Source organism: Pleurodeles waltl, chromosome 6, assembly GCF_031143425.1.
Source record: "Pleurodeles waltl isolate 20211129_DDA chromosome 6, aPleWal1.hap1.20221129, whole genome shotgun sequence".
Taxonomy (NCBI): Eukaryota; Metazoa; Chordata; class Amphibia; order Caudata; family Salamandridae; genus Pleurodeles; species Pleurodeles waltl.
Genome location: NC_090445.1, coordinates 788,848,104 through 788,861,520, shown reverse-complemented (window position 1 = coordinate 788,861,520; position 13,417 = coordinate 788,848,104). Strand labels below are relative to the sequence as shown.

The following is a 13,417-nucleotide window of genomic DNA, read 5'->3' as shown; positions in this document are numbered from 1 at the left end:
TTAATCTACATCCCTACCAATAGAAAAATGCTTTCATCTACGATAACAAGGTACTTCATATGAGCGGTGCTTTGATACTTTGGAAGACATGTTCTTCCAAAGGCATTCTCAAGATTGATCAGCTCCTACCGAATGGGGATTTAAATTGTTTTTTTCACAGCAAGAAGAATTCCATCTCAACGTCAGGTAACAGTGGTGATACCTGCAACTATGTCAGTGAGTGCTACAAGCTTTATGACCACTGCCGGACTCCCTCCCATGATCTGTAATCTGTGACTATTTGTAACAATAGAGCTCCTACACAGGTGTTGTCTCAGGATTATACAAAACGTTGCTTTAAGGAACTTCATTCGTGGCCACTCCAGTCATGTCTGCAGGAGAAATGGAGCAGCAAGATGGACAAAGAGTACTCAGATGATGATTGGGACAAAATCTGACACCCATGACAGGAAGATAAGTGAGGCAAGACTAAAACAGAGTTTCTTCAACAGAACGGACATACCTTTACAGCCTGTGCAAGGCTATCTTAACCCCTGACTCTTATTGTTGGTGATGTACAAAACCCCAAAGGACATTATGCACCTTGTGAACCCTGCATTTTTCTCCAAATGTCCTGGGACCATGTTGCAGCACCATGAATGCCTCCAATGATTTGAATCTGCAACTATGCCCAGAGCTAAATTTCTTCCAGACATCCTGGACCTCCGGAAGATCCCAGAGTTCACTTGACACACCAAACACTAGATAGACACAGCAGTTTCAATGGCCACGGTGGTCATTATGAGATGCTGGAAACAATGGTTGCAGGACCTCAGGGAGATCCCGGAGATCACTTGACACACCAAACACTCGATAGACACAGCAGTTTGGGTGGCCACGGTTGTCATTATGAGACGCTGGAAACAATGGTTGCCACCAATGTAGGAAAGTAGCCTATTTTTGGCATGGTTACCCCCACCTTCTGCCTGCTGTCAGTGTGTTTTGACTGTGTTCACTGGGATCCTGCTAACCAGGACTCCAATGACTGTGCTCTCGCCCCCTATATTTGGTTGCTTTGGACCAAGCACACCCCACAATTGGCATACTGATGCCCCCATGTAAGTCCCTAGTATATGGTACTTTGGGGCACCGGGGGAACCCATCAGCTGCAGCATGTATTGTGCCACCCATGGGAGCCTGTACAAAATGTGTCTGCAGGCCTGCCATTGCAGCCTGCATGAAAAGGAGCATGCACCCATTCAATACAGGTCACTGTACCAGGTCACTGTAAGTCACCCCTACGGTAGGGCTTCTTAGCCCAGAGGGCAGGGTGCAGGTATCTGTGTGTGAGGGCACCCCTGCCTGAGCAGAGGTGCCCCTACAAACTTCAGCTTCAATTCACTGGACTTCGTAAGTGCGGGGAAGACATTTTAGCTGTGTACTGGACATAGGTCACAGCTACATAATGGAAAGTCCGAACCTGGGCATGTTTGGTACAAAACATGTCGGCATCATACCCCAATACTGTTGCCTGTATTGGTTGCATGATTCCATGCAATCTGGGGGCTCCTTAGAGGACCCCCAGGTTTGCTCCTACCAGTTTGCAGGGTTTTTCAGGCAGCCCGCACTTCTGCATTCCTACAGACAGGTTTCTGCCCTCCTGCTGCTTGACCAACTCAAGACCAGGAAGGCAGAACAAAGAATTTCCCTTGGGAGAGGGAGGCAACACCCTCTCTTTGGAAATAGGTGTTACATGGCTTTTGAGGCGTAGCCTCCCCAAGCCACTGGTATGCTTTGAAAGGCACATTTGGTGTCCTCCTTGCATAAACCGGTTTCACCAGACCAGGGACCCCCGGTCCCTGTTTTGGCACGAAACTGGACAATGGAAAGGAGAGTAACCACTCCCCTGTCCATCACCAACCCAGGGGTGGTGCCCAGGGCTCCTCCAGGTGGTCACTTGATTCTGCCATCTTGAATCCAAGGTGGGCAGAGGCCTCTGGGAGCATCTGCGTGGCCCGGTCAGGCAGGTGATGTCAGAGCCCCCTCCTGATAGGTGGTGGACCTGTTAGGTGACCAATCCCCCTTCCTGTGCTACTTAGGGTCTCCCTCTCTGGTGGGTCGTCAGATTTGATGTGCAAGATTCCAGCAGGAATCCTCTGCATCATCTACTTCACCTTCTGGCCACTGGAACTGCATCTGGACCCTCCAGGAACTGACAATCTGCAACTACAGTGATGACTCTGCTTTGCAACATTGTTTTTCCAGTTCCTTCCAGCAACTGCAACATTTTCCCAGCTGTACATCCTCTGAGGGCAATGAGCCTTCAGCCTGCACAAGAAGCAAGAAGGAATCTCCCTTTGGAGTGAAGGAGTCACTCCCCTGCATCTGCAGGCACCAACTGCAACGACAACCATCTGCGTGGCTCTTCTCTCCTTCAGAGCTGCATGGATCCTGCATCACAGGTGATGGCCTGGAGTGGTTCCCCTTGGTTGTCTCTACCAGCTGTCCACCTTGGGAGACGGTAAGCCCTTGCCCTTGCCTCTCCACACAGGACTGTACCCCTGTGCACCTCGACTCTTGCAGCTGCAAAGGGTTGTCTGCTCCTCCTCCAAGGGAATCCACAGGTTCCGTATAGCCACAGCCCCCAGCACTCTTTCCTGAACGCACAGTCTCCTGCTTGCTGCTCCCGCAATGTGGCAGTCCTTTCCAGGTGTGCTGCCTCCTCACCGAGACTCCTCTACCTGCTGCCTGTGGGTCGCCTGTGAGGGCTGCCTCCTCTTCCTGTGACTCTCTCAGCTGCTGAGTCACAACAGACTTCCCTCCTTGGGTTGAGTCCCCTGGGCCTTGCGGGTCCTCTTCAGCCTTGCCAAACCGTTTTCATCGTTTCGTGCCTTTGCCAAGGTTTGTTGGTGGTTTTCCAGCACCACTGACTGAATGCTGACAAGGGACATTAACTGCACCACTTCTGGGACTCTTCTCTTGCTCTGGTGCTGCACTGCTGATCTTCTTCATCCACCGTCGACCTGGTTCTGCACCCACAGAAGGGTGGGTAGTGGCTCCTGCCATGGCTGGACACTCCAATTCGAACTGGACTTGGCCCCCTCGTTTTGCAGGTCTTCCTCTGTCAGGATCCACCTTTGGTTTCTCCCAGTCTTGTCTGGGTCTTGCGTAGTCCTCTTCTAAAGTTTTGTTGTTTGGGGGAAACTAGATATTTACCTCTCTTCTCCTGGTCGCTGGGGGCCCCCTGGTTCTTACCTTTTGGAGCCCCTAGTTCCTCGTTCCTCCGCTCCCCTTTATAGATTCCACTTCCTTCGGTGGGGGACTGCTTTTCACATTCCACTTACTTAGTGTAGGAAAGTAGCCTCTTTCTCTCTTTCTAGCATGGTTACCCCCAATTTCTGGCTTGTGTGTCAGTGTGTTTGACTGTGGTCACTGGAATCCTGCTTACCAGGACCCCAGGGGTTATGCTCTCTCCCTTCTAACTTGGGAACCGTACCTTTTTCTTCCCACAATTGGCATACTGGTCCCCCATATAAGTCCCTAGTATTTGGAACATAGGTACCCAGGGCATTGGGGTTCCAAGGGATCCCTGTGGGCTGCAGAAGTTATTCTGCCATCCATAGGGAGCTCATGCAAAGGGTTCTGCAGGCCTGCCATTGCAGTCTGCGTGAAACGGGTGCATGCACCAGTTTTCACTACAGGTCACCATAAGTCACCCCTATGGTAGGCCCTCTCAGCCCAGAAGGCAGGGTGCAGGTATCTGTGTGTGAGGGCACGCCTGCACTAGCAGAGGTGCCCCCACAAACTCCAGACCCATTTTCCTGGACTTTGTGAGTCCAGGGATGCCATTTTACGTGTGTCGGACATACGTCACTACCTATGTCCAGCTACATAATGGTAACTCCGAACCTGGGCATGCTTGGTATCAAACATGTTGGAATCAAACCCCACTACTGTTTCAAGTATTGGAAGTATGATTCCATGAATTCTGGGGCTCTTTAGAGGATCCCCAGCATTGCTGCCACCAGTCTCACAGGGTTTTCAAGGCTGCCCAAGATGCTGCAACCCCTCAGACGGGTTTCTGCCCTCCTGCTGCTTGATCTCACCAAGCCCAGGAAGGCAGAACAAAGGATCCCCTTTAGGAGAGGGGAGGTAACACCCTCTCCCTTTGGAAATAGGTGTGGGGAGGGGGAGAGGTAGCCTCCCCAAGCCACTGGTATGCTTTGAAGGGCACATTTGATGCCCTCCGTGCATAAACCAGTCCACACAGGTTCAGGGACCCCCAGTACCTGCTCTGGCACAAAAATGAACAATGGAAAGGAGAGTGATCACACCCTTGTCCATCAACCCCCCCGGGGGAGGGGCTCAGAGCTCCTTCAGAGGGTCCCTGGTTTCTGCCATCTTGTTTCCAAGGTTGGCAGCATCTGAGTGGCCAGGCCAGTCAGGTGACATCAGAGCCCCCTCCTGATAGGTGCTTACCTGGCTAGGTGACCGATCCCCCTTTTAGGGCTATTTAGGGTCTCTCTCCTGGGTGGGTCCTCAGATTCAGCTTGCAAGACTCCAGCAGGATTCCTCTGCAACCTCCACTTCGACTTCTGGCCACTGGAACTGCGACTGGACCCTCCAGGAACTGACAACGCTGCAAACCACAAAGAAGGCTCTTCTGTAACTTTGTTTCCACAGCTCCTGTCAGCTTTGCAACATTTCCCCGGCCGTGCATCCTCAGAAGAGAGCAACTATTCAGCCCACATAAGAAGAAGAAGGAATGAAGGAATCTCCCTTGGAGTGAAGGAGTCACTCCCCTGCCTCCGTAGGCACCTGCTGCAACGACGACCGGTTCCGTGGATCTCCCCTCATCTTATCTGCGTAGATTATGCATCACAGGTGGTCGTCCAGAGTTGTCCTTTTGGTCATCCCTGCCAGCTGTCCATCATTGGTGGAGGTAAGCCCTTGCCTTCCCATGCAGGTCAGTACCCCCGTGCACTGCATCTCTTGCAGCTGCCAAGGCTTGTTTGCATCTACTCCAAGGGATCTTCATGCGACGTGTAGCTCCAGTCCCCAGCACACCTTCTGGCGATGCTCAGCCCTGTGCATGGGTCTCCTGCGGCGTGGGATCCTTCACTGTAGTGCTGCGTGGGCTTCTCCGGCGACATCTGTGTCCCCGTCCCTTGGGACTCCTGTGGGTGCTGCCTCTGCTCCTGTGGACTCTCTGCGACGTTGAGGGTCCCCTGTGGCTCCCTTTCCTGGGTTGAGTCCTCCTGGGCCTTGCTGGTGCCCGACAGCACCACTTTTCCACTAACCACAAGTTTGCCTTTGCAAAGGCTTGTTGGTGGAATTCCTGCACTGACACCCATTTGCAATCTTCACTCCAGCGTGGGACATCTTCTGCATCTATCAGGAACTCTTCTCCGGCTCCAGGGCTGACCTGTTCTTCCTTACCATCGACACCAACTACTGCAACTACAGCTGGATGGGTAGTAGCTACTACTCCTCCTGGACTCCACTGTGACTTTTGGACTTGGTCCCCTCTCTCCATAGGTCTTCTCCTCCAGGAATCTACAACTGTTTTTTTGCAGTCTTGTCTGGGTGTCTTCTTTTCCTTCCTTTTGGGTGGTTTGGGAAATTCCAGTGATTTACTCCTGCTTTCCTGGTCACTGTGGGGTAATGTGTTACTTACCTCTGTGGTTTTCTAGTAGCCCCAGCTCCCCTCTACACATTCCACTTACCTAGGTGAGAGTCCTGTGTTCGCATTCCACTTTTTTTAGTATATGGCTTGGACTCCCCCTAGGGTCACTATTGCTTATTGCTATTTGCACTGTTTTCTAACCTTTTCTATGCCTATTACTCAGTGGTTCCCAAACTGTGCGCCGCGGCTCCCTGGTGCGCCGTCAAAACTAGCCAGGGGCGCCGCGTTATTGGAAAAAAACACCCTGCATTAATTATTCTGACCAGCGGAGGGCGCCAAAGTACCATTAATAATATCCCTATAACAAAAATAGTTTCCAATAAATGTTTTTCAGCAACGTGAAGGAGAGAATAAAGAAGACAAACGGTAAATAGTGTAGGTACAGGTACAGGCTGTGATTACGTTCCCCCACCCGCCAAAAAAAGTAACATAACGGGGAGCCGTGGCCAACACAGCCAATAGGTCAAAGGAGCCGGGGATCAAAAAAGTTTGGGAACCACTGCTATTACTGTTTACTAGTGTATATAATTAGTGTATTACTTACCTCCTATTGGAGGGTTGCCCTTCTAGTATTTTGTGGTATTGTGTTCCAACAATAAAGTACCTTCATTTTTGTATAACTGAGTGTTTTCTTTCATGTGTGTAAGTGCTGTGTGACTACAGTGGTACTGCATGAGCTTTGCATGTCTCCTAGATAAGCCTTGGCTGCTCAACCACAGCTGCCTCTAGAAAGCCTGGATTCTAGACACTGCCTACACTTCACTAAGAGGGGATACTTGGACCTGGTATAAGGTGTAAGTACTTTGGGTACCCACCACACACCAGGCCAGCTTCCTACACTTAGTATATGGTTTGGTCTCCCTCTAGGGCCTTCACTATTTTCTATTGTTTTGCTATTTACTATTGCTTTCTATGCTAATCACTGACTTCTAATGTATATATAATAGTGTGTACTCACCTCCTAGTGGAGAATTGCCTATACAACATTTTAGTATTTGTGTTAACATAATAGAGTACCTTTATTTTTCTAACACTGTGTGGTTCTTTCATGTGTATAAGTGCTGTGTGACTGTAGCGGTATTACATAAACTTTACATGTCTCCGAGATAAGTCTTGGCTGCTCATCCACAGCTACCTCTGGAGAGCCCTGGCTTCCTAGACACTGCCTACACCTCACTAATAGGGGATACCTGGAATGAGGTTATAACACCATAGGTGATCACCACACACCAGGCCATCATCCTACAACCAACACACAAGGACTGGCTGTATGACATGGCTATTGCCGTATCCTATGAGCAGATCACTTATCGGCTACAAGACCAACTTCACTTTTTTGTGGGCATATGGTCTCCTTTTCTCATCTGACCACCTTGACTTTGGCTGTCTTCATTTCCTCAACACTCTCACCCTTCTTCCTGAACCACTGCTATGATCCGTAGGGGCAACACCCAATGAGGAAGTTCTCCTGATGTAACTGTAACCGATGGATGGGAACCACACCTCAGACTGTGTTTCTCAGTGCTCTGATTCGCCTTACATGCAGAATGTTCCTTATTTCTCTTTTCATAATAGTTCATTTTTGCATATGCCAGTTGCACGGCTAGCATGAAAGTGGCCCAGAATTTACCTCGCTGGATTACTGTTTATCGTTTGTTCCTTCTACTCTCTTGAGCACTATTTACCTGACTTGCTGATCTTGAATGCCATACTTTTGTAGCACGCGTTTTGTAGGTTGCAGTTTGACTTAGCACTACTATGTTTATGTAAATCCTTACTTGCAATTCAGGTTTGGAGTTATAACAAAATAAATATATATATTTTTTAAAGCCCTATCCATTACAACAACAAAAGTACTGTGCCTTGTGGTTGAAAATGGTGTTAGGCGAGATCCCCGAATGTATGGATTTGTCCCACTAGCTAATTGGGAACTGACTAAAAGCCATGCAGACAAGCCTTTTGAGGGAATGGTCATATTTGCTGGGCCAGAGACAACTGGATGAGGTGGAAGGGCATCTCCAGTGGAACACTGAGCACATGAGTGATAGGTGCATGGACAAGTGAGATTAGAAGATCTGTTTAGCACAGGGGTCCCCAACCCTTTCTGTAACAAGAGCTGCATGTTCAATTAAACTCATACCAAGCTGCTAATACTATTAGTTTTCTAATGGTGACTACACAAGACAAGATTAAACTAGTAGCCACCATATGCAAGATTACTAGCATTGATCACCTCAGTACATCAGGCAAGGTTGACAACAGTAATGTAAAAAAGGTTTTGTCAGTTTTGAATGCCTCTAAATGAGTAATACACAACAGTGATAGCTGCAAAGCCATTGGCACAAAGGTTTTGATATCCGTAATAAGTCTGTCCAACACAACTTGATTTATCACACAAATATAAGTTTTGTATATATATTTAAATTAAGCTATTTTTCTCCAAACATCAGTTTATGAGTTCTGAAAAAAGCATTTTCTTCTTGAATACACACTTTCAATTTTGGCAAACCTTTATCAATTCAAAAGCTTCTCGTTTAGGATGCTAACCTGTAGACAGGAGAGCTACTTGCAGGTAGCTAGAGAGCTCGCAGTAGCTCATGAACTACTCGCTGGGGAAGGCTGCTCCATCTAGTCAGCCTTAATTATTTCTGAATATTGACTTTTCATGTGGTAAGGGAGTCTAATAGGAGCAGGCTAAGCATAAGCACATGTGAAAATAAACAAGGTCTATTTACGGTACCCAGAATTTACTGACAAAAAAACTGACTAAGAAGGAAGATTGCTCCTTCTAGGGATTTTTGTTACTTGTAGTGCAAAGTCCTCTCAGTGTATACTTTTTGAGGGTGGCCTATATTTTAATGGAGAACTTGAACATGAGAAAAATCCACAGGCAGCCTCCCTCTCTCTAAATGGTGTTGTATCCATACGTGCAGACTTGTCACACCTCAGACAAATATAAATCCACCAGAAGCAGGTGCTTTGTTCATCAGAAATTAATATCTGCCTCTTGCAAGATGCCCACTGCTTGAACCCTGAAAATGTGCATTAGCGACATAACCTCAATGAACAGCTAGGACATTATGACAAGTAGCTGTGGTACATTGCAGAAAAATATTTCTGAAAACTTCTAAAAAAAAAAATGGAGTAAATGTTGTATGTGTCAGAAAAGCATGTAAAAAAAAACTAAAATGAAAGTAGAGGAGGTGACTTAAGTGGATCAGTATCACCACAACCAGAGCTGCAAAGAAGTCACCCTAGCACCGCAGAAGAGCACGTTTTAAGAATCACCATCACTAACCAATCGTAATGAAGTATATGAACATCAAAACACTTTATGGAATTAATGCATTTGCAGGAGATGGCTTGAAAGACATAAATAGAAAATATATTCTAACAAATTTCGGGAGAGCAACTGCTTTTGGCATTGCCTGGAGCCTAAGACATTTCTGCAGTGCTCTAGTAACAAATCAATGGGAGATGCTTGCTTAAAAATATGCAAGAAGCTAGCAGAACTCGTAGCATAAAAAAGGTATCTGTATATATACTAAAAGTATATTGTGAGAAATGTGGATTGTTAGTTGGGGTGGTTGTGAGGTCTCCCCAAGTAATAATGTCACTTATCTATAGCTGGTCCAGTCAGGTTTTCTTAAAATCACACTTTAGTTCAGTCCTCAGAGGCTGGGACACAGAACAATCATGCATAACTCAAAGGAAAACAAGTGTAAATAATTTGCCAGTACCTAAACAGTCATAAGTAAGAAAGACGACACAAGTTATCAAAACCACTCCAAGTTATCAAAATAGATCTATTTTTCTATTTATCTATTTTTATTTTCAACTAGACAGCAAAACAACAAAACTGATGAAGGGACAAGTTATAATTTTTGCAAGGTTTTCATAAGTCTCTACCTTTCACGCCCAAAAGTTTGGAAAAGTTAGTAACTCACTGTTTTTCACTCTTAAAGGTTGTCTATGAGGCTCGAACGCGAGGATACAGGGCAAACTCAAAGTTTCAGTCTGACCGCGATGGAAAACAGGGTCAGATGTGGTTGCAGGTTTGGTCCTGGTGCAGATTTTACCTTTGCACTTTGAAACTTTTCTGGTTCTTTTTCTCATCGATGTTGAAGTCAGTGGGATCTTCTGCAGCTTGAATCTGCCTTGTGGGTCAACGTCAACAGATCAACGAAGTGCAGGGGTCCAGTGTTGCCTTGGTTCTCAACAGTGTTTGAGGCTACAAACGAACCAGCAGGTAGCCGTAGTCTATGAGCCTTGGACTCAAGTGTTAAAAAAACATTAGTAATAAGCTGCAGTTCTGTGGCGAGAAAGAGTGCACTCTGGCACTAGTCGATGGTCCAGGACTTGAGAGGCACCTATTGGGGACTACAACTCGATCTCTTGAGCTACACCAGCAGAGACCAATGCAAGTCCTCGGCGAACTGGCAAGCTAAGCACTTTGTAGGTGAAGGGATTTTTTAGCTTTTGTGTCCCTGAAGCTTAACAGAAGCATAGCCAACTAGCCATTGGAGTGCACTCACTTTGGCACAAGTGAGACCAAGTCCAGTCCTTGGGGTCTCTCTCCATAGGTTCAACAGCAGGAGCAGCCCTTCTCTTTCTGAAGTCTAATCTTGGCTCAGCAGGTGCAGTCTTCCTTGGTGCAGTCTTTCTTTTCTCTCCAGTTTGTGGGACCCATTAGCCAACAGGATTAAAATTCTCATGAGGTAACCATACTCACTGATGCATCATTTCCTGTGAGGTTGGCACTAGGCAATCCCACAGGCATCTTTGCCCAAATCCAAGATGACAGAACCCTTCTTCCCTGGGTCAAAACTATGGGCACATCCAAGGTGTGTTCAGTAAATTAGCCACCCACCTGGAAAACTGGTGCTGCAAAGGATTTTCACCTCTCTTGTCTACCTACACAAATGAAAGGGTGGGCTGTAGTATGACTTACATTTATCTATCAGAGGTTTTAGTCCCTTCAAAGCTGGTCCATCTGTGGCCACAGCTCTCTGGCCATCCAACTGGAGGAGGTCACACCGCCTTCCACCAATTAGCTTTTGTTCTCCTTCCTGAGAGCGCTTCACACCTGTTGGCAGAAGGGCGGCAGGCTGTCTCAGGGGAAACAGCAGTAGTTAATCAGAAATGGCTACTTTGAAATCAGGCTTCAGCAATAAGTAGTGTTTACTGCAACAATTAATGTGATACCTTTAAGTACTATAGTTGGTGTTCCCAAATGGAAGTTGGCACTTAGTATGTAGGTTAGTCAAAGGTGAAACCCCATGTTAGCCAATGGAACTACCAGCCTTATTACAATGAAAACAACAATTATCAGTTTTCACTGTCAGGACAAGCAAAGTCTAAATTCAACAAGTTCTTCTTTTTAATATCTAGCACCCTGCTTTGTGGTCTTATAAGGCCTTCCCTTGGGGTGACTTACAAATATTAAAAAGAAAGGCTTTGACCTGACAGAAGGGTTTATTTTGCCATGTCAGGTTTGCAGTATAAACACAATAGGTTGCAATGACAGGCCTAGTGTCATATTTTCACGTTGTCCCTGCTCTGTGGGGACAATGATCATTGACTGCAGTCCACTGGTGACACTTAACTTACTAGCCCTGGGTACACTTGGTACCATATAAAGGGAACTATAGGTCAGTAAAATATTTCAGTTCAGTATCACCCAATTACACATTTTACTTTAACAGTCGGAGCACATGCACTGGGGCCTAGTCAGCAGGGCACAGTGCAATCAGAGCTGAAAAGCCTGCAGCATCAGTCTAAAAACAGGAGAGGGGATCATGCAAAAAAATTATATTTCCTTACAAACATGCTTGCACGTTTTGAGGTATGGAATTGTATGCATACTTCACTACCGTGCTCTTTTCAACTAAAAATGTGATAGAAAAATAAATATTAATAAAACAGAGAAAAGGCACCACACTCGCAACAGCTTGACCTTTTTTTTTTTTTTTTTTTTTAAGAAAGAAGGTATACAAACCTTGGGGATGGCCTCAGTTAATGCATAGCTGGCTTTGTCACTGATCCACACTTTTTCCTTTGGTGCCAGGTTTGCACAGATGGCCTGCAGCACCTGCAAAACAGACTCATATGGCTCCACCTGGATCTTAAATTCAGCAGCTGGGGTTGAGTCAAGAAGCAGATGCTCTCTCACTGCAGAGTCATTCATGCGCTCACCATTGATAAACAGCCTGGAAGAAGTATTGAAATGTATGTCTGTTAACAAAGCATAACATGCTATCTAAACATCCATCTAGAAGATAAACATCTGCCTTTATTCAAGGCTTCCAATCACACCCTGATGAACTGCTCCTGTGACTGTTCAGATGCCTTCTCTGTGACTGGTTCACATAGCTGATTATAGAAGTGAACTCAAACGGAGATAGCTTGGCCTGATGGAAGTTTGGAAGCTATCCAGAGATATTAATAAATCTCTGTCCTTAACATTAGAGATACCCACAGGTAAGAAGTCAAAAGGCCTGTGCTAAGATTTGTTAGCCATCCTTCCAGCCACAAAGGTAACTCATTGAACACAAAAATCACATAGTCTCACAGTCTATATGCACTCACAGGGGCACTAGATATTAAGAACTATGTCCAAAACAATCTCAAGGACCACAGCATCTTTAATGACACGAGGCATGACACAGACTAGTTCACCAAGAACCTCAAGGAGTTGGAAGTCTTTGGAACCAAATGCATGCTTCTTAGAACTGCTAGTGAATTCCAGTAGAGCAATGGAGGCTAGATGTGTAACTCCTGATAACTGTTATGGGACACAGACATATATAATGCATGATCTTAGTAATGCATTTAGGCCAAAGTAACTTTTGTTTTGTAATGTTGGCATCACACCACAAACTGGGGAAACAGTCGCCAGAGCCTGGGATCTGCAAGAGGGCGGTCTTTATATTCGGTGCATAGTCATTCTCCCAGATATCAATTCTAGTATCTGGGTCTGGTACAAAATCTTCAACTTCATAAGTAAGGGGCATGGTTGGTGTAATCATTTCATGTGGGTGGCATAGATCTGATGTGCAATACTTGTAGCTGAAGTAAGGACCACTGAATCTCAACAACAGATCAGTCCTGTGCAGGTCAGGGAGTTTTGAAGCTCCAAATATGTTCAGTGGGCTAATTAAATAGACTGAGGATGTCACGGAAGAGAACATCAGGATGGGCAGTTTGACATCATAGTGGGTATTGAGCATAATCTTTGGGTCCACTGATCATAAAAACAGAGACTTTCATCCCCTCTGAAAGAGGCATGATATGGCCACTGGAATTGGTAGGTCACACAATTCAGCGGTAAAGCTGTACAGACATCTTTGATTAATGACTCCTCAAGGTCGTAGAGGACCTCTGTTGATACTTGAGGAGCTATTGGCAACCTCTATTTGAGGACATATGTAAACCTGTTTTCTGCTGTTGGTAATATAGATAAGTGTTGTTAGCCCCTGCTCCACATGGGTTCAAAACATACTGAGCGTTTTTAGGAGTCACTAAGAGGGACTTTGCTGTCCATTTCCCTATTTTTCAATATGTGAAAAAATGCCTCTTGATAACTGTACACTATTTTTTTTCTGCTCCTATTCTTTTTCTCTCTCGTGATTTCTAGGCCACCCCTTTAACCTCTTGTCGATGAGCCTTTGCTTCAGTAACAAGAGTTTGGGCACTTGGGCACAAAGTGAGTCATGTAAATGTGTTCCTGCTCAAAAGCCTTAATGCACCTAA

The 13,417-nt window shown here is 46.0% G+C and overlaps 1 protein-coding gene across 1 annotated transcript in view; it reads right to left on the bottom strand.

Annotated features, from left to right (window-relative positions):
* Positions 1-13,417, bottom strand: part of XPNPEP1 (X-prolyl aminopeptidase 1) — a 433,587-nt gene that overhangs the window by 218,019 nt on the left and 202,151 nt on the right. The window contains exon 10 of the mRNA XM_069239428.1: positions 11,664-11,874. Within this exon, the coding sequence (XP_069095529.1) occupies positions 11,664-11,874 (211 nt within the window). The remainder of the gene's footprint in view (positions 1-11,663; positions 11,875-13,417) is intronic.